The sequence below is a fragment of the Elgaria multicarinata genome, chromosome 11 (assembly GCF_023053635.1).
Source record: "Elgaria multicarinata webbii isolate HBS135686 ecotype San Diego chromosome 11, rElgMul1.1.pri, whole genome shotgun sequence".
NCBI lineage: Eukaryota > Metazoa > Chordata > Lepidosauria > Squamata > Anguidae > Elgaria > Elgaria multicarinata.
In genome coordinates this window covers 6,736,366-6,756,905 of record NC_086181.1, presented here as the reverse complement: position 1 = coordinate 6,756,905, position 20,540 = coordinate 6,736,366, and the positions used below count along the sequence as shown (strand labels likewise).

Sequence of the window (20,540 nt, the reverse complement as noted above, 5' to 3'; positions counted from 1 at the left end):
CCTCCTCTGTGTGACAACCTTTTAAGTCTTTGAAGAGTGCTATCTTCAAATACGTAAAATAACTCCCTATTGCTTCTTTGCCCTGTTGCATCCATTGCTTTCTTTTCTCTTAGGAGCTCCTGAAAGAGACGCGGAAAGAGCATGCAACGCGGGCCGTGGAGTTGCTGTATTCCATTTTCTGCCTGGATATGCAGCAGCTGACGCTCACCCTCCTGGGGCACATCCTGCCCAATCTGCTCACAGATTCTTCCAAGTGGCATATGCTAATGGACCCACCAGGCAAGGCGCTTGCCAAGTAAGAGGCAGAGACACAGGCACTAATGAGCTCCGATTCTGTGCCAAAAGGGCCGAAATCTGCAAGTTAAAACTTAATATAAACTAAGCAAACTGGTGCTTTACTTCCTTATTTTTGCACAGTTTATTCCATTTTTGGTTGTCCTGGGAAGCAGAAAAACAAAATGTTTTTGCAGGGCACTGAAGCCTTGTTTCTATCCCCACCCCTCCGGAAATTCTGCTTAGTCCCTCTGAGATCTAGAGGTTGCTTGCTTTTCGTTTTTTTCAGATAAAAGTATTCTGCTGAGAGCCAAGAAAATGTCAAATAGGTATTAGTCAAATGGCTAAAGAGAGGATGCATTAAGACATAGGGATATGAAAATTCACAAGAATTGCACATTTTGTTATTGGCAAAGTCTGGGACTGAAACACACAAGTCCTTCTGCCTTTCAACCAAGCTCCCAGAACTGGCACTAATGTATAAGGATTAGAGACCCCTTCCCCACTTCAAGGTCTTCGCCTCACACACGCTAACAAACAAACACAGGGCCCCATTTTTAGCCCAAACCCAGTTTTCCAGGCGCCCAGTCCCCACTTCATAAACCCTAAAGTAGGGGTGCAGAACCTCAAGCCTGGGGTCGTAAGCTGGCCCTTTGGGTTTCTCCAAAAGTCCATACCTGTCCCCCTAAACAGTGTTTATTTGGGGGGTGTCCCTGCTCTTTTGCCATTTTTCTCCATTCCGAAAAGTTGGAATGCTTCTCCTAAGTCACAGTTACTGGCAGGAAGAGCTGTAAGCTAAAATAGTCTGGTCTTTTTTGTATTTTGGCCCCACCCCCTTTGCCTTTGGCCACGCCCACCCCTGGAATGTGGCCCCAAGAGCTTCTCCAGAATGGAATCTGGCTTCAGGCTGGAAGGGGTTCTGCAGGCCTGCCCTAAACCCAGCTTCTTTCTAAGAGCTGTCAGTAGAACCCAAGGGTGCATGTGCTCTGGTCCCGTTAACACCCTCTTCCGTGCTCAGTGTCGCATCTTTGATACCTGTAGTATCAAAGACACCTGGATTCAGGGGCCAGGGTCACAAGCGAATCCATTAATTAATGTGAACTTAGGGAGACATTCTGAGATTCCTGATTTTCACTAAATACAAAGTGGGATTCAGGGGGCCTACATCCAGTAGGAAAAAGCAAGCTGGTTCTGCGTAATTTATTTTTCATTTCTTGGGCCTGACATGCCTTTTTCCTTCCCCTTAGGCTGTCCGTGTGGTGTGCCTCCAGCTCCTACTCCTCCCACAACAAGGGGCAGGTATCTGCCTGGCAGCGCAAGAGACACCGAGAAGATATTGAGGTACACTGTTATTCTCACTTATGTACTCTACAGGGGTGTAAAGGAAAGGAAAGCAGACCACACTAGATAGATAAGACCTACCTGGAGACTGTGGCTTTAAAGAAGTGATAGGAATGCAGGGAGCATTTTGTGCTTGCTAATGGTAATTTGAAATTGGTGGTTGTGAAAAAGCATCTGGAAAATGGTTGATGGTTCTGACATCTTTGTAATGTCCAAAACATCATGCATGAATATGAGATCCTTGTTGTAATCCAGTATGGGTGGTTAAGCTGAGAGTGAAATTACACCAAAGGGGTTGTCTTGCCCTGAGCTCTAATAGCACAAGAATCACTTTGCTAGATCAGATCTAGGGTCTGAACAGTCTCGCGTTGTTTTTCCACCCATAGTCAATAAGATGCCTCTGAGATGTTTACAGCTAAAGCGTGGAGGTGACAACCTTCCCCTATTGCTTGTCCCCACAGTAATTTGGTGTTGAGGTACAATGCGGCACTACCTGGGGTTTCTATTTAACTAGCATGGCTAAAAGCCATTGAGAGAACTATCCTTCGTGAATTTGTCTAATCCTTTTTAAGAAGTTCTGAACCTGGCTAGCCATGTTGTTGCTCACCCAAGGGCTTGGGAGGATGGTAATATGCATGGTCTGTGCGCAGCAAATATGCACGCGCATTTTTCTTGAGTAGTAAATAACAAATTATGCCATCTGTCTACCCACACAGATACACGCATGCATGTATACATGCTGGTTTAAGCGGCATTGTTCAGTTTGCTTCTGAGCTGATCATCAAAGTGCCATCCAGCTCTCCTCTTCTCTCTGAGATTCACCAGGCCAGCTATCTCACTTTTAAGGCATAAGGGATAGAAACTTGCGGTCTTTTTTTAATGAAAGCTGAAAGTTTTCAGAATATGTGTTGGATTTGCTTAGCAGTTCTATGCATACATTAAATTAAATTAAACTTGGTGGCACGGCGGTCGCTGTTTCCAGACAGTTCAACAGCACTCACATCTTGGCCCAAGTCCATGATGTCACTTAGGTTGCCTCCTTGACCAACTGTTGTAGGGCACAGTCATTTAAGGTATCTAGAAATGTTAACTTTTTGTTGTAACAGAATACGCATTTATCTAGTCTATGTGAGGGTAACTGAAGTTACCCATTATTGCTACAACACTCTCTCCTTTAGATACATCCTTGATTTCTTTTTCCATCTCAATATCACCCTTAGCATTTTGGTCAGAGGCACAAATCTCTCTTCCTCTCAGATTCTCCAGGTCAGCAACTTTGGCTTCAAGCGAACAAACTCATTTCCTCAGGACTACGACCTCATTACTCTAAGCACACGCCACAACTTCTGTCCAGCAGGCAGATAGTCTTCCGTATGTCACTGTGCAATACACCAGATAGCCCCATTACATCTGCTCACTTTCTGCCTCCCTAGCTGTTTTTTAAATTATTTGGTATGTTTTACATGAAAAACTACATTATTTATTAGCAAAAGGCTGGGAAAGGTCAACTGCTCCGGCCTCCTCACCCTGTGGCTAAATAAATACAGGTGCTCAACACATGTGTGCTTAATTCCTTTTTACCTTTGTCACTGGGGTTTGGACAGATAGATGGTTGAACTGGATGGTGGCATGCAACCAATTTTTGATGGTGTCACATTCCCTTGAAGGACTGAGTTCATAGCTTGGGTTTCTCCTAGGCTTGTCGCTATTGCTGGAGACTCAAGTGGCATCGGTAGCTAGGAACTCATCTTACCAGCTTCTGCTGGGACACCAGCTGCCCCCTATGGAGAGTGATCAAGCAGTAGTTGCACCCAGGCTTGATTATTACAGTGCACTTTAAGTGGGATTGCTTTTGGACATAGTTCAGAAGCTTCATGTGGGGCAAACTATGCTTACCTAGATGTTGATGGGGGCCAGGAGATCCCCAAGCTGTGAACTTGTGCCTTTGGGCGAGTGGAACGCCATCCAGGATCAAGTCACCATCCAGATGGTAAAGGCTCTTTGTTGTGCCTATTATGTGGCAGTGAAGCTAGCAAAAAACCCAAAACTTCTTATGCCTCTTCCATTTCATCCTCAAAATGCCGTCCAGCAGAACAGTTCCAAATGGTGAAGAGCCTGTTGAGGCAAGGCTCGGGCTCAGAGAAACCGGGATTGGAACCCTCGGTCATCTGCTGTAACAAATTCGCAAGGCACTTCGAGGAGAAAGTTGCTTGTACTCACTGAGAACTTGATGCCACAGTTATTGCAGAGCCTGGGGAGGTGTCCAGTGCCCCGGCTGGACATGTTTTCTGGGGTCAGTTCCAGTTGTTGCAGCCTGATGATATGGACAAGACACTTGAATCAGTCCATCCCATTACATGTGAGCTTGACCCTTGCCCATCTTGGCCAATACGATCTAGTGGAGGTGCTTCCAGGGGGTGGTAAATGCCTCAATTTGTCAGGGGGTGGTGCCTGCTGCCTTGAAAGAGGCTGTAGTGCGCCCTCTCCTGAAGAGGACCTCCCTGGGCCCAAAGGTATGTGAGAACTACCACCCTATCACTAATATCCCCTTTTGGGGCAAGGTGCTTGAACGTGTGGTGGCTGGGCAGCTTCAGACGTTCTTGGAAGAAACGGATTATCTGGACCCATTTCAGTCTGGTTTCAGGCCAGGGCACAGCACTGAAACAGCCTTGGTTGCTCTGACCGATGTCCTCCTTCGGGTGAAAGACTGGGGGAGTGCTACCCTGTTGATCTTCCAGGATCTCTCACTGGCTTTTGATATCATTGATCATGGTATCTTACTGGATCAGCTCTGTGAGATGGGAGTAGGAGGCACTGTGTTACAGTGGTTCCGCTCCTACTTGCAGGGCCGATTCCAAAGAGTGGTCCTGGGGGATTCCTGTTCCATCCTATGCCTATTAAGCTGTGGGGTGCCACAGGGCTCTATTCTATCCCCCATGCTGTTTAACATCTATGTGGAGCTGCTGGGAGAGCTCATTAGGGGTTTTGGGGTTGGGTGCCATCAGTATGCTGATGATACTCAGCTCTATTTCTCCTTGTCATCAGAGTCAGCTGGGGCTGTGAAGGTGCTGGACCAGTGCCTGGAGGCTGTAATGTGCTGGATAAGGGCTAACAAACTGAAGCTGAATCCTGATAAGATGGAAGCTCTGTGGATTGGTGGTTCCCAAGTCCAGGAATTTGTTAAATGACCTGTTCTGGATGGAAGGAACAAGTGCATAGCTTGAGAGTACTCCTAGGTCCATCCTTGTCACTGGAGGCCCAGGTGGACTCTGTGGCCCAGAGTACTTGGGGCCAACCTTGGCTAATCTGCCAGCTACGGCCTTTCCTGGACAGGGACAACCTAGCCACAGTAGTCCATGCGCTGGTAACTTCCTGATTAGACTACTGCAATGCACTCTACATGGGGCTGCCCTTGAAGACGACTTGGAAGTTGCAGCTGGTGCAAAATGCAGCAGCTAGACTGCTCACCAGAACATCTTATAAAAACCATATAACACTGGTCTTAAAAGAATTGCATTGGCTGCTTACACGCTTCCAGTCAGAATTCAAGGTGTTGGCAATGATACTCAAAGCCCTAAACGGCTTGGGACCTTGAGGGAGCGCCTCTCCCTATATATGCCTGCCCAAGATTTCAGATCTGTTGGAGGAGCCCTCTTCCGCATCCCACCAACAGGAGACATACATTATGGTGGGACATGAGAGAGAGCTTTCTCTGTTGTGGCACCCCGGCTGTGGAATGCCCTCCCCTTGGAGGCCCAACTGGCACCGACACTGGCTGCATTTTGACGCCAAGTTAAAACACGGCTTTTTATCAAAGGCTTCAAGGGCTAAATTCCATCCAGCTTGTACATAGTTTTAATTGTTTCAATTGGTTTTACTGTTTTTAAATTCTATTCTGGTTTTAGCTTATTAATGGTTTAATTTGTTTTTAGCTGTGTATATTTATTGTTTTATATTGTTTGTATGATTTTATCTGTCTGTAGCCCTGAGATCCTTGTGATATAGGGTGAGATACAAATGTTTTAAAAAATAATAAAGAGCCATATTGCATCAGTTGCTCCCATTAGTGTTGTGTTTCCAGACCCAATTCAGTTTTCTAAATGGTCTGAGGTGAAGTTGTCTCAAGGACTGCATTTACCTGTATGACCCTTTCTGTTTGTTAAGATCTTCTGTGGGAGCCCTGCACACTTGCCTCTCAGTAAGATAAGATCAATTAAGTTGCCAGCCATGGGAGAAGGGCCTTCTTGGCAGTGCTTCCTTGGTGGTGGAATTCCCTTCCAAATAATCTACATGTGGTGCCTACAGTGCAGGCCTTAAAAACGTATCCATACCAGGCCACCTTTTCCTAACAGGACTGCTAGCTTTGGACTTTCAGCTGCCTCATTGTGTGCGATGGAAATCTTGTGGCCTACCTTATAAGCTGCTGTCTAAAACGATGCAGTGATAATGATCTTTTAAATGTGCCTCAGTACTTTGCTGTGAGGGCTCTGGCCTAAAAATGGGCTAGAATTGATTTAATAATAATAAGAAGTAGTTTGTCTCGCCCAGAGCATCTGCTCGCTAGTACATTATCCTACTTTTCCATTGGACTCCTCCCCGCCCTCCCCGCTCCCTCGCAGCTGCTCTTACCTGAGGCCTCTGCACATGCCTGTGAGCCGCCTGGCCTTCTCTCTAGGCTCCCCACCATGTACTGCTGTAACATTATCATACTTCTCCGGCTTTTCGGCGGACACCCGCAAAAGCTGGGTTCAAGGCCAACCCGGAGTCTCTTGAACTCCCCCTCCCTCCCAGCCATTCTTACCTGAGGCCTCCATGCAAGTTTGGCAGTGATACGTTTCAATCCCAGCTGTATCAATTGTGTTTATATATCCTGTTGCTTAGCAACACAAAGTTCTTCTCAAATCTCCAGTGGCTTAGCAATAAAAAGTTCTTCCTCAGAATTGTGCCATGCATTGCCGCCTACCACGCATTGCCACGCCCCATGCACTGCCTTATATATATACACACATATATATCGATAATAACAATAAATGAGGACATACAGAAAAAAATATTGCATAAGGGGAGAAGGAAGGGGAGGATTTTGTTTTTACTGTTTCCTCCCTGCCTCTGCAGTGTATTTTTCGCTCATCCAGTTAAGGAGATCAGTCTTCCAAGTGCAGATCATTTACTATATCAGGGACTGTGAGCCTAAATCAGATGCATATCCATATGCACCGCCCAGTGTGGATGCTGTCAAATCAGTACTGCATTGCTATTAGTGCACTTCAAGCCCACACATAGGGAGTGCCCCTAACTCAGTTTGACTCCTAAGGGCTCAGACCACTGTATCGCTCTCTGTAGCCAACATTTATTGGTAGCATGAGGACTGTGTGCATGTTAGATTTGGGGGGCCGGGGGTTTTGTGTAGTTTCCTTTCTGTTGGGACCCCTGGCAGCCCTTCTGTCATTCAGCACATTTATACATGGAAAAGCCACATTACTCATAGGAGGAGTGATAACATTTAGGCAGCAGTCCTATAATCACTAACCTCGGAGTCAGACCCATTGAACTTTGCAGGGCTTACTTCTGAGTAAGCATGTATAGGATTGCGTGGTCAGTTTTTATAATGGTTCTGAGTGGGGAAAGTGCATCATGCATTAAGCAGTAGTCCCTTATCTCAATCCTGTAAAGTTGGGCAATATTTTTATCCCCATAGAATTGCAGGTGTGGCTGGATCTGAGTTCATAGCAGAGGTGGGACTTATTTATTGTATTTATTTATTACATTTATATACTCCCCCCGCCCCCCCAGCCAAAGCTCTCTGGGCGGTTTACTTGTGGGTCATAGCTCAGCCACCATTCTACACTAGCTCTCTTATACTTCTGTTTGCTTTGCAATCATTTCTATTCATCCTTTTAAAAAGAAGGAAATATAGAAGTGGAATAGATGAATCATCCTTTATTGGACTGCTTGAGGGTCGAAGCTGAGATAGGGGCCATGTAGGTTTGGAGTACAAACCCATACATGAATGAGAAGCCTGGGCCCAGAATACCTACCTTACTCACAAGCTTGTGTTGCATTTATCAGTAACTATACAATTGGCTCTTGCTGTCCTTTTGGTCCCTCTTCCAGGATTACATCAGTCTCTTCCCATTGGATGATACCCAGCCGTCCAAACTCATGCGCCTGCTCAGTTCCAATGACGAAGACACCAGCATCCTATCCAGCCCCAGTAAGTGGAATCACGGTGAGGAAACTGTTTTGTAATTAAAGTGGGCCCTAACAGGTTTCCTGGAAGGGGTTTGCCAATCTTGAAGGCTGGAGTTGTGCTGTGACCTGGCTATACTTTATTTCGCTTTCCCTCTTAAAAAAAATAATGTCAAACAATAAGTTCTTCCTTTTTTGAACATTAAAATTAGATTTATATATTTTATGCAGTCGCCTTGTCATTTTCCGTGCATGCTGACTACTCCCATGCTGTCTTTGTCAAGGAAATTGAAACATACAAGGAACAGGCATGACTACACCTAGTGGACACTCAAATCACTTATGAAAGACTGAGATGTAATAATAATAATAATAATAATAATAATAATAATAATAATAATAATAATAATACAGAACCCACAAATAAAGAACAATTGTACAAATGCCTCAGGTAGGGTGAACTATTTTCAGAAACAGAAGGATTCCTAATAGCTATACAGGAACAAGTTTTAGCAACCAAGAACTACCAAACATACATCATAAAAAATAACAATGTAACAACAGACCTATGCAGGAAATGCCATCAATTCCAAGAAACAATAGACCAAGTAACAAGAAGATGTAAAATTCTGGCAGGAATGGACTAGACAGACAGATACAATACAGCTGCAAAAATAATTCACCAACAACTGGCCATCAAATTCAACCTTATCAAACAACCTCCACCATACTAAACATACTCAGCCGAAACATGCAGATCATAAAATATAATGGGACAGAACAATTCATACTGACAAAACAATACCTTGCAACAGACCAGACGTAAAGGTCATAGACAAAAAAGAAAAAAACACATACCTCATCGACAAAGCAATACCGAATGATAAAAATGTTGAAAAGGAAGAGGAAAAGAGAGGAAAATATACACCACTGGTCATGGAAGTCAAAGAACTATGGCAACAGGAAAAGGTCAAAATTATTCCGTTAGTCACATCAGTTACCGGCATCACATCAAAAAAACTATACAGAAAACCTTCAGAAACTAGACCTACCAAAATATGTCCACACCAACATCCAGAAAGCATTCATAATTAAAACATGCTCAGTTGTCCGGAAATTTCTGAATTTGTAAAAGACAGCATGACTTGGCAAAGCCTGTCATGTTTGTCTAGAAAAACCACCATGAGTGAGAAATAATAATAATAATAATAATATAATTTAAAAAATATGCCCCCATTTGCACAGTTCTGAAGCAACATTTTTTTTAAGGTGGCAAACCAAATAAGTACTCCAAAAATGGTAGCGATCAGAGCAGGGGGGTGGGCGAGATAAGGAAATGCAACATGTTGTACTGCAAAGGACACTGGGATACGTGCAGGGAGCCGACTGGAGGGGGAAACAGGCAGTGCTGAGCTGCTGCTCACCTAACTGTCTGTTGAGTGAACAACCAACCCACGGTGTCTTATTCTCCAGGTGGATTAGCGTTACATGCGAACCCACCCATAGAGTTGAGTGTCACATACGCATTCATGACACGTCAATTCAAAATAACCCCGTCCAGCAGCGTCACATATTTATTGAATCGTACGGACAACACAATAGAGCCCTGTGTTAACTCCTAGCACAATTGTCATGGGATAGAGCAAAAGTCCGCCCCAAATAATCTTCTGGAATGAAAATCAAAACAGCACATGTCAGTTAATTTGCTTTGTATGTGTTTGTCTATCATCATACTTAAAAAGACAACAGCAAAAGCGATCCGCAAATACCACTGCTCCTTGCCTTGGATTCTTGCCCTCTGATTCAAAGATCCTATCTTTTTCAATTGCTCTCAAGGCATTTGTGATTTCCCCATTCATCGTTATCTTTCCTTGTGATTTCACTTTTTCCTCACAGCAATGGAATTTGGAAGTTTCACCACCTATTTCATTCTGTCACAGCAGTGAGTTGGCACTTTTGTTTCCTTTCCACTTTGATTTACACACAAGATGATTCATGACCAAGAAGACAAAAGAGAGCAGGCAGGAAAAAAACGAGAGGGGGGAGATTTTCATCCTTGATCCAGCTGTGTGAATCACAGCAGGGAGTGTTGGAATTTAACTTCCTTTTCCTCCAGAATCATTGCACCCAGATTTGTTCACAGGCTAATTCCATTGCAGAAAAGAAAAAGAGATAAAAGGCAAACTAGTCCTGCCTTTTAAACCTCACCATCCAAGACTAGCCTGTTGAATTGTCAGCATAGACCGTACAGGTGCTAGTGTGACTGGGCTGCGTGCATTCATAGAATCATAGAATAGCAGAGTTGGAAGGGGCCTACAAGGCCATCGAGTCCAACCCCCTGCTCAAGGCAGGAATCCACCCTAAAGCATCCCTGAGAGATGGTTGTCCAGCTGCCTCTTGAAGGCCTCTAGTGTGGGAGAGCCCACAACCTCCCTAGGTAACTGATTCCACCGTCGCACTGCTCTAACAGTCAGGAAGTTTTTCCTGATGTCCAGCCGGAATCTGGCTTCCTTTAACTTGAGCCCGTTATTCTGTGTCCTGCACTCTGGGAGGATTGAGAAGAGATCTTGGCCCTCCTCTGTGTGACAACCTTTTAAGTATTTGAAGAATGCTATCATGTCTCCCCTTAATCTTCTCTTCTCCAGGCTAAACATGCCCAGTTCTTTCAGTCTCTCTTCATAGGGCTTTGTTTCAAGACCCCTGATCATTCTGGTTGCCCTCCTCTGAACACGCTCTGCAGTTGCACCCCATAAAGCACAGATATGGGCACTGGGCACAGAATTCAGCATTCAAAGAATCTGAACTTACACTTTCTCTCTCTCTCTCTTTTAAAAAAAGGATTTCTAATCCTCAGTGGATAATGTACAGAGATTTACAACAAGTGCCCAATCAGAGTTCTTGTTGACTTTTTTAGTGCTCTAACATGCAAGATGGAGTTGTTAGAAAACAATTTTTAATGTTTAATGTGTTTTATTTACAAATGATAAAGTAATAATTGTGGTGATGGTGCTGATAATTGGACTGATTGAACATTATTACTACGCTTAAGTGGTGTGATTGCATTTAGGAGGAACGTAGTCAAACAGAAAGGGGTGGGTGGGTGGTGGAGTAACTTGGTCTCATCTCAAGTTCATAATCATGTTTTGACAAAAGAGAGCAGGCAGCAAAGCAAGTGGTGATCCTGCGGAGACCCACTCTGCTAACACACAACCGCCAGGGTGGTGATATTACTTAGCATTTATATAGTGCTTTCAGATGTGCAAAGTGCTCCATGTACATTATCATGTTGCAGTCTTTCCTGCAATCTTGCCAATTTGGTCAGTGTTGTTATCCCCTCACTGAGGATGTGGAGCTATGGCTGAGAGAGTGTGGCTTACCTGAGATCACCTGGTAAGTTCATGGTAGGGTCAATATTCGAAACAGGGGCATCCAAATTTATAGTGCAGTTTCATTATGTTACATTACACTGCACAGGTTCTTTTGATGGCTGAGTTTGGTTCTATGGAGATAATGCAGGCTGAGAACTTCGAGATACTAAATGTTGTTTCTAAAACTAAGGGGGTAGTTGACATTGCCACTGTAAACTGCCCAGAGAGCTTCAGCTATGGGGCAGTGTATAAATGTAAATAATAATAATAAGTATAAGTATAAATGTAAATCATCATCAATTCACATAATCAAATTGACTTGCCCAGTACTGGCAAAGCAAAAACCCACTACCCTCCTCTTCTTGCCATCCCAGGCTGCATAAGTGACCACTGGAAAAGGAGAGGAAGGTCTAATTGAAAGGTATTTGCTGTTGAGATTCAGGGACGTAGCTTCCCAGGCTGAGTTACTTGTCACTAAACTAAGATATTTTTTCTCTTTCAGCAGACCGCACCATGAGCACTTCACTGTCTGCCTCACAACTCCACACAGTCAGCATGAGAGATCCCCTCAACAGGGTCCTCGGTAAGCCTTTTTAGTTCTAGCCAGGCTGTGGAGAAAGTTCTAGAACTAGGCCAGAGCTCCACCTAGCTTGGCTGAAACTTGTCCTAAATACGCAGAGCTTTGTTTGATGAAGGGATCTCCCAGGACTCAATTGCTTTTGAATGTTCCAATTTGGTCCTAGAATTGTAAATAAAGAAGATGGTTTCAAAGAAAACGAAGACTGCTATTCTGTCAGCAGAAATCCTTGGACCCTTTGACCTGAGTTTAAGAGGCAAGGGACTACCATATTCAGTGGTGTGGCTTCCAGGCAGGCCTTTCCTTTCAGGTATTAACTAAAGAGAAGGTATCAATTTATTTCAACAACTGAGTTTGGAGCCTTCCCCTTGCTGTACCATGTGGGGAAATTTTGGGTTCATGTAACTTTTGGTTGCTATGGCCATAGTTTAATCCATGAATTTAATCCATTAAATGTATTTAATCCATTGTGGATTATTGTGTTGTGTGTCAGGAGTTTTGTTTACGCCCTAATGGCTTATTTGGCCAAAATAACTCACTTTGATAACCCACAGTCTGCAGAGTGGGTTATTTAAATTATCATGGGTTATAGTATCATGTGTCAGTCACAGGAGGTTATTTTGGTCGCCTACGGAGCCACTTGTACGAGTAGTCAAAACCACTGCTGCTGCTCTCCTCCAACTGGCAGATCACTGTTTCCGTGATCTGCCTTACACCTGATTGCACTCTCAGCCTGACCCCATGTTAAGCCTTCCCCAGCAGTGCGCTCTGCAACCTCCCCAAGTGTCAAACACTGACTGGGTTCAGATAACGCACTAACCAATGGTGGTTTAAATAGTCAATGGTTGATTATTTAGCCCAAATCACAACGTAGAAGGCAGCAGTCAAGATTACCAAAGTGGGATAATGCTAAGCAGCACACAACTGCTAGAAGATCTAAGCAACGTCAGGAAAAGGGTTACACAGATTTTTATAATTCCATAGTTATAATGTACAAAATCACATATTAAGCATAAGTGTGTGTGTATACAGCTGCTCAAAAAACTCACCACCCTTGAAGTTCTGCACGTTTTTGCCTGGGACCCCTGGTCAAAAAATCTTTGGGACTGAGGAACTAATCAAACATTTCCTCTTCTTTCTCCCATGACATAAGCACTGGGATGGTGTAACCAGTTGAGATGGTCTGAGGAAGCGACTGTGAAAGAAACCAGAGGCCTGTAATGCTGTTTTTCTCAGTTACTGAAAAAAACCATACATACATATGTACACTTACGCTTATTATGTGATTTTGTACATTATAATGATGGTATTACAAAAATCTGTGTACCCCTTTTCCTGACATTGCTTAGATCTTCTAGCAGTTGTGATTATTTAATCCACTATGGGCTATCGTGTTGTGTGGATGGAGTTTTTAACCAACATTTGGTTATTTGGCCGAAACAACCAGCGCTCTGCAGAATTGGCTATTTGAACCACCATTGGTTATTGTATTGTGTGGAGGGCGCCATTAATTATTTCCTCAGTCACCATGCGTTATTTTGTCAGCCACAGAGTCGCAAGGCAAGAACGGTCAAAGCAGTGGCTGCCGCTCTAGTCCAACTGGTAGGACAGATTTTCAGCAGCAATGGCTGATGGGATACTAGTGGGAGGACTGGGGGGAGAGAGGGCGTGGGATGAGTGAGTCAACTCAATGTGGACTAGTAGTCAACTGATCCTAATCCACACCACGGTTGATTATTATCATGTTATGTTGGGAGTACTGCCTAGATAACCAACTGTCAAGTCAATTATTACTCCACCATTGATTATCGTGTTGTCTGAATGCAACTATCGGTTGGGCAGTGGCAATTACAGAGGGTTGTCATTTTGCCTTGTGTGTATCCCTGCCAGGGGATGCTGTATATGAAGTTTTATCCCGTTCCTGCAAACTTCCATGGAAATATAACTGCCACCCCCTTTTTGGCAAAAAAGTGCTTTCACTGAGGTTGCTATGTCAGTGTGCAGGTTTTTCAATGGGCCTCGTGTGCATCCTTGCTAGAGAAGGCTGTATATGAAGTTTGCCAAGGATTTATTTGCCCCAACCCCTCTTTGGTGTACCCGGGGTTTTTGCTCCTTTGTTTGCATATGGTTTTGATGGTGCATCAGGTGCCTCCTTACTAGGGAAGGGTGTATAGGAAGTTTGGTCCTGAATCCTGCAAAATTCCAGTGGTTTATTTGCGCCACTTCCTTTTTGGTTCACCAGGGATTTTGTTCCGTTGTGTGTAATCGTGCAAGGTTTTGATGGTGTATCAGCTGCCTCCTGACTAGGGGAAGCTGTGTATGAAGTTTTGCCCAGATCCTGCAAATTCCCAGCACTTTAGAACCACCTCCCTTGTCAGGGTGATGCTGGAAGTGCTGAATTGAGCCACCGTACTTTACCCCACACCTCTGCCCTCTCATTGGGATATTGTGGAAGGTTAAAACAGGCTGCTGCCATGTTGTCAACGGGTGAAACAGCAACACTGCTGGGGCAGGAGGACTGCAGCAGGACAGGGGGGCGGAGGGATGACTCAGATTACGCAAAGTAGCTCTATAAATTAATTGTCTGATCGTGTGGAGGATAACAGTAGTTTACTTAATTGTATATGTTTTAATCTTGTAAACCACCTTGACTCCCAGTATTGGAAAAAGGGCAGGATATTATTAGTATTATTAGTATTTTCAAAATAAGCTACTGTGAGTAAAAACCTATCATGGCTTAAAGTGACGTCGGGACGCGACTAATTATTTCCCTTTCTGCTCCTCAGCCAACCTCTTTCTACTGATCTCCTCCATCTTGGGAGCCAAGACAGCTGGTACGCACACCCAATTTGTCCAGTGGTTCATGGAGGAGTGCGTGGACTGCTTGGAGCAGGGAAGCCGTGGCAGCATCCTACAGTTTATGCCCTTCACCATGGTGAGCAGCTGCCATTTTTCTGTTGTTGATGATTTCTGTAGTTCTTCCTCATGGAGTTGGCTTTCCCCCCACCCCACCCCGCCCAGAGATCTGTTGAGAGTTGCTTTCTAGCAGAGATTATGGCTTATGGCTGTAGCCCTTTCTAGCATGGCTTGGATAAACTCCCCCCCCCCCCTTCAATCATTCAGCAATCACAGTTTCGGCCATGGCCACCTGCCAATGTCAGCAATGCTACTGGCCCCTGGGAAGAGAAGAATAATTTTTCAGGTGCCCTGTAGCCCTTTGCGCTTCTGAATCCCTGATAAAAATGCCACCTCCAAAGCACTGATGCCTGAATTTCCCCTGTTATTGAGTCTTTGCTCTTCAGAGTTCATTTTAGGATGGATCCAATGGTGAGGCCCACATGATGATGGAAGGGTAGTGCTAACACAGTTAAGCAATGCTGTGCAAAAGCTTCGTGTGAGCTTCGTGTGCATGGCGACAACATGCTCTCTGCTAGCAAGAGCGCCCCTGTGGAACAGCTAGAAAAAAGTGCCTGCTGGATGCCCAGCAGTCGTGCGACGCTGTCCTGAAAAGCATGAGCCAGCCTCCCCCACTTAATTGAATCACCCAAATCAACTGTGGCTTCATCTTCATCTTGTGCCAGGAGCCCCCTAACCCCTGCCTTTACGCTCCTTCGCGTTCTCCATGTGGGTTTGCATGCAAGGAGGAGCGCCTCCTCGCATCCCCGTTTGTTCGCTTGTTTGTTTTCCCCCCTTTATTTTGGGGGAGGCGCTGCGCCCCTTCTTAGGCCGCCCGCGTCTCCTCGCATCCCCGTTCCCCCCCCTACTTTGGAGGAGGCGACGAGTCTGTGCATGGAGTGCCCGCACCTTCTTGCATCCCCGTTTCTTTGGTTTTTCCCTTTTGGGGGGTTCTCCCCATGCTGGAGAAGTGCAGAGGTGGGCCAATGGCCGTTCAGCCCGCTGGCCCACCCCCTCCCCCCTGTCTGGGCAGATGGTGACCAATCAGTGTTCACCATCTGCCCAGACTCGCCTCCAACCAGCTCCAAGAGAAAATACTGGGAGTGAGTGCCCAACTTTTTTAAAGCGGAGCTTTGGGGGTTTGCCCCTGGATGGCTTTGGGGTGGCGGCTGCGTCATATAGATGACCTGCCGCCACTCCGGATCCACCCCAGGGCAAATCCCTCATCAAAACAAGCCCTGTGAGAGGATTATTTATTTTATTTAAGGATTTTTAAGGATGCCTCTTTCTTGCCTGTTGTTTGACTTTCTTGACACCAGGGGGAGCCTCTTGTGAGGAAATGGAAACACCAATCACAGAGGAATAGGTGAGGATCACTGAAGCTGCTATCCTGTTCACATTTACTTGGGAGTAAGGCCCCCTTGAATTTAGTGGGAATTACTTCTGAGTAAACACACATAGGGTTGTGCTATTAAATACAGACTTTTAAGGTTTGAGAAAATGTCATGAAGGAACACCGCAGGTCTCTCTCACATGCACGCACATTTTTTTCTAGAAATATCAGTTTTGTAGGAATTTTACCGTACAGGAAGAAAAATTTCTCTAGCTTTTGATGTTGAAAACATTGCATGAGCTGCAGCTTTTTCTTTTTTCTTTTTTTGGCATCTATTTAATCAACCTGGGGCCTCCTGATGTGTTGGGAAACCACCGATGAGAGCTGTAGACTAACCTTTATGGAAGGCACTAGGCTGTGGAAGCCTGATTGAAAGCTTTATTGAGTTGACACACTGGAATGTTGATATTGAACATTGAAAGGTGGAATAAAATTTGAGCCTAAATCAGACCCACATACCACCTCCAGTTTGATGTAACAACCCAACTGTAAACTAAAATTACAGCTTTCATTTATATTTAGCTACATATTAATAGAAACATGAAGAAGAGAAATAAGCAAATAAACTTTTGAACTATCTTTACTGTTTGGTCTCAGAAATCATACATAAAAACAACCCTTCCCTGATACAATCCTGCTAATTTAAAAACAAAACATAATGCTTGAAAAGCAATTGGGAAAGGGATATTATCTGGTATTCACTGTAAGAATAGGTGTTTCATGGAGCGTGGTGTATTTTTTTTTTTAAAAAAAACCTTAGTTGGAGGACAATGGCTCCTCTTAACCATTTAGACCGAGTGAGAGCTTCTACGCTAGGCATCTCCATGATAAGATTAACAGGCCAGTACCTCTTCAGCGATTGTCAATCCCATAATGGGGCTGTGTAGGCCAGAAGGTTTGTCTGATATAAATTCTCATTCTCCTCTTCTCCATGACCAGAAATAGCTGTCGTTGGTAAATCCAACGTTTCTCTACACCCCGCCCAGTAATTTCCAACTTCTACAGCAGCCGCAAGACTGTGTGGCATCGATGGGGTATGATAATGGGTCACCCAAACGCTGCTTAGAGACTTGCGTGCCCTGAGAAAAGGCAGAAAAGAAGCAGCCCAGGCCACTGTGTTTATGCCATCAGCTCCTGAGCAGACCATCAATGGCCTGAGACAAGTCTGCTGTTGTTCTATGTGTGCTTTCCATTCACTTTAGGATTTTAAATGTGTAAACTGCTTTGAATGCCTTGGCAGAAAAATAATATCCAAATGCATTTATTCTTGATAGTTATATCCTGCATTTCCATGAATCCTGTCCCAGGCAGCTAATGTTTATAAATGCAGTGAATACGGTATGTTATGCAGAGAGAGAGAGAGAGAAACTAAAGATAGGGCTGAGAAAGACTCCTGTCTTGAAACCCTGGAGAACCAGTGTAGGCAGCACTGAACTATACCATACCATACATCTTTATTGCAATCCATAGATCCATGAAAAAACAAGAATCAAACATGAAACATCAGACAGTTAGAGCTATTACACAGACCGCAACTGTAAGAAATTTAGCAACAGCCAAAGTTACTTTTGAGGACTTATCTTCCAACAGAAACTTAACATAAAATTTGTCTGAACTTCTGGACAGTTTACTCAACAATGAGGTGATCATAAGATGACGGGCCTGATTATAAAAGCTACAGGACAGAAGGATATGCTCCATCGTCTCCACTTCCATATTCCTACAGGGGCACTGTCGTTCCTGATAAGGGACACCAGCATATCTGCCCCGAAGTAATTCAATAGAATAAACATTGCATCTGGCCTTGGAGAAGGCAATACGATATTTAGCCACCAACAGGTTCTTTAAATAGTCAGCCAGCTGAAGAGGCCCAACGTAATGAACGGCAGCACAGAACTAGATGAACCAGTGGTCTGATTCCATATAAGACAGCTTCTTTTGTTCCTAGATGGGCAGATGATTTTTCTGCTTGAGTATGAAGGGAAATGGGTTGCTTGAAAGAGGATTCCCCCACCCCAATCCCAGTGCTTTCTGCTAGCTTTTAATTGCCACCACTATGCGCCCTTGCTCCTTAACCTATTTCCCCTTCTTTACCCCTACACAGGTCTCAGAGTTAGTGAAAGCATCCACCATGTCTAGCCCCAAAATTGTGCTGGCCATCACAGACCTCAGTTTGCCTTTAGGCCGAAGGGTGGCTGCCAAAGCCATTGCTGCCTTGTGAACATCTCATGGACCCTGCTTCAGGCAAGAGTGGAACCCTGAGAGCAAATTCCGCAAAGGCTGGATAATGAAGAAGACGCTCTGTTCCAAAGCAGCCACGTTGCTTCCTTGAACTACACATGCACGCTCCACAGAAGCAGGCACTGCAGTGATTAGAGAAAATAGCAAGACAGTGAGTTGGTCTCCAGTGCACCTTAAGAGTGTCCCATCAGTAGGCTTGGACTTTCCGTGGTTGCCACCCCAAAGTTTACCAAGGATTTTTGGTGTTGTTTTCTTTCAACCAGCATCTCAATTTCTCAGCACTTGCGACGATTGTCTGAATGTGTTTGCTGATATCTATATATATTTTTCTCCTTTGGTTTTTCCTGCTTTACAAACATCCGGGCTTCTTCCCTTCATCCAGCCCCCTGTTTTCATTCTGAAACACATGAAAAAAGCTGTTTATCGAAGAAATGCAACCTGTTTTTAAAATCACTTTTTTGCAGTAGTTTCACAAATCGTTAGGAATAGTTATGAGGTAAAAAAAATCGTATTCATAACACAGACTATTTTCATGAAGAGGCTGAACTTCACAAGATGAGTGTAATAATCTAATTCCCCAAAACTTCATTTCTTGCTTATGTGCATATAGGCTTACATTATTTTGTTTACTTCTGTAAATTAAAAATGTTTTATAAATACTGAAAAAGATTACATACAAAGATGTGTGTGTTTCCTAAATTCTGTGTTCGTACCTTCGCAAGCACAGAGTTTGACGCTCGACACAGAGTGAATCTCAACAGGTTTCTAGTCTTTATGCCTGCAAAAATAGGCAGCATCTGACGAAATCCTAGAAGCTGGCATGGTCTGGCATTCGAGGGATGAGCAGGGTTCAAAGGATCAGGAACGGGGCCTCTTTAGGGCCTTGCCTAGTTTCTTTCCACCCCATGTCTTGCCAAACCAGAATAATTGATACAATATGAGAAAACGTGTGCAAATGCTACAAGCTGTAGAATTCACCTTTCATTTGTATAGAATTAGGACTAGCTACAGTGCATTTCACTGATGCTGGTTTTACTTCTTCACACAGCGCATAGTTGAACTATGGGATTCGCTACCACAAGGCGTAGTGATGTCCACCCATTTGGATGGCTTTAAAAGGGGGTTGGATCAATTCCTGGAAGAGGAGAAGGTTATCAGTGGCTACTAGCCCTGATGGTTGTGTGCTACCTCCAGTATCAGACGCAGGAAGCCTGTGTACACCAGTTGCTGGGGAACATGGGCAGAAGGGTTTCTGGTCATCAGCTGAATATTTGTTGTTATTTTTTGCATTCCTGGAATTGTTATAGATGTGGACATTATCTGAAACCCCAGCATTGTCTGGAAGTTCCAGAATTTGTGAATTCAGTAGCTCCTCTAAATCTGTTTTTCATTGGATGCATGAGTAACAGGCAGGTTCTTCCACATTCCTTCTGATCTGTGTGGCTGGGTTAGTGGGGAGAGTTTGGAATCGCCATTGATACTATTTCCTTGAAATATATTGTGAGAGATCAGTGTGAAGCAACCAGAGTTGCCATGAAGATTTTCAGGGTTTTTTGTGGCATAGATTGAACAATTGAAGCTCTCTGGGCGGTTTTTGTGAACCGCCCAGAGAGCTTCAGCTATTGGGCGGTATAGAAATGCAAGAAATAAATAATAAACAAAGCACCTCTCTACTAATGAGAAGCAGGAAGCATTTGAGCCTTTGCATGGGGTGTCATGTAGCTTTGTGACTTATGGAGTGAGTTTGAGGAAGACGTCTGACCAACACATGCCAAAGGCGTCATCTAGTACAACAGAAAGAAAGTTCCCAGTCTGCCTGCTCCCCGCTGTACTATCCCACTGAGCTTTTTTCCTTTCTTTTTGTAATGTAGGACCGCATTTAAAATGTGATGCCACCACCTGTGGTGGTATAGTCCACTCTACCATCTAAATCCCACTTCATTCTGTTTTTGTGTAGTCCAAGCCTGAGCTGGATGTGCATCCAGAACTTGCGCACGTCCCCACATTGTGCTGGGCATTAACCAGAAGCATGGAAAGAAGGTACATGAGCCACTTGCGCTCCCTCTTCTCCCCATCCAGAACTTCTGTGTAATATGTAAAGTGCCCTCAAAGGAAAAGTTAATGGGGCTGAGTCTGCTTTCCCCAATATCCAACTGTACTTTGGAAGTTGTTACTGATGCCTCAGAAGGAAGGGGGAAATGCTTCGGTGGTGTGTATAAGCCCTTTGCAATCCCCCAGTGGGACATAATTACTGGACCAATCA

General features: G+C 44.3%; 1 protein-coding gene across 4 annotated transcripts in view; it reads left to right on the top strand.

Moving 5' to 3' along the window:
- Positions 1 to 18,957, top strand: part of MED24 (mediator complex subunit 24) — a 78,143-nt gene extending 59,186 nt beyond the window's left edge. Inside the window, exons 21-26 of one of the 4 annotated variants that reach the window (XM_063136508.1) lie at positions 114 to 295; positions 1,521 to 1,614; positions 7,729 to 7,828; positions 11,674 to 11,754; positions 14,535 to 14,683; positions 18,141 to 18,957. In XM_063136508.1, coding sequence (XP_062992578.1) covers positions 114 to 295; positions 1,521 to 1,614; positions 7,729 to 7,828; positions 11,674 to 11,754; positions 14,535 to 14,683; positions 18,141 to 18,257 — 723 coding nt within the window. In that variant the 3' untranslated portion in view covers positions 18,258 to 18,957. Of the gene's footprint in view, positions 1 to 113; positions 296 to 1,520; positions 1,615 to 7,728; positions 7,844 to 11,673; positions 11,755 to 11,914; positions 12,053 to 14,534; positions 14,684 to 18,140 lie in introns of those variants that run through there. The other 3 variants (XM_063136507.1, XM_063136506.1, XM_063136509.1) reach the window with 3 other exon arrangements.
- Positions 18,958 to 20,540: the final 1,583 nt, after the last annotated feature.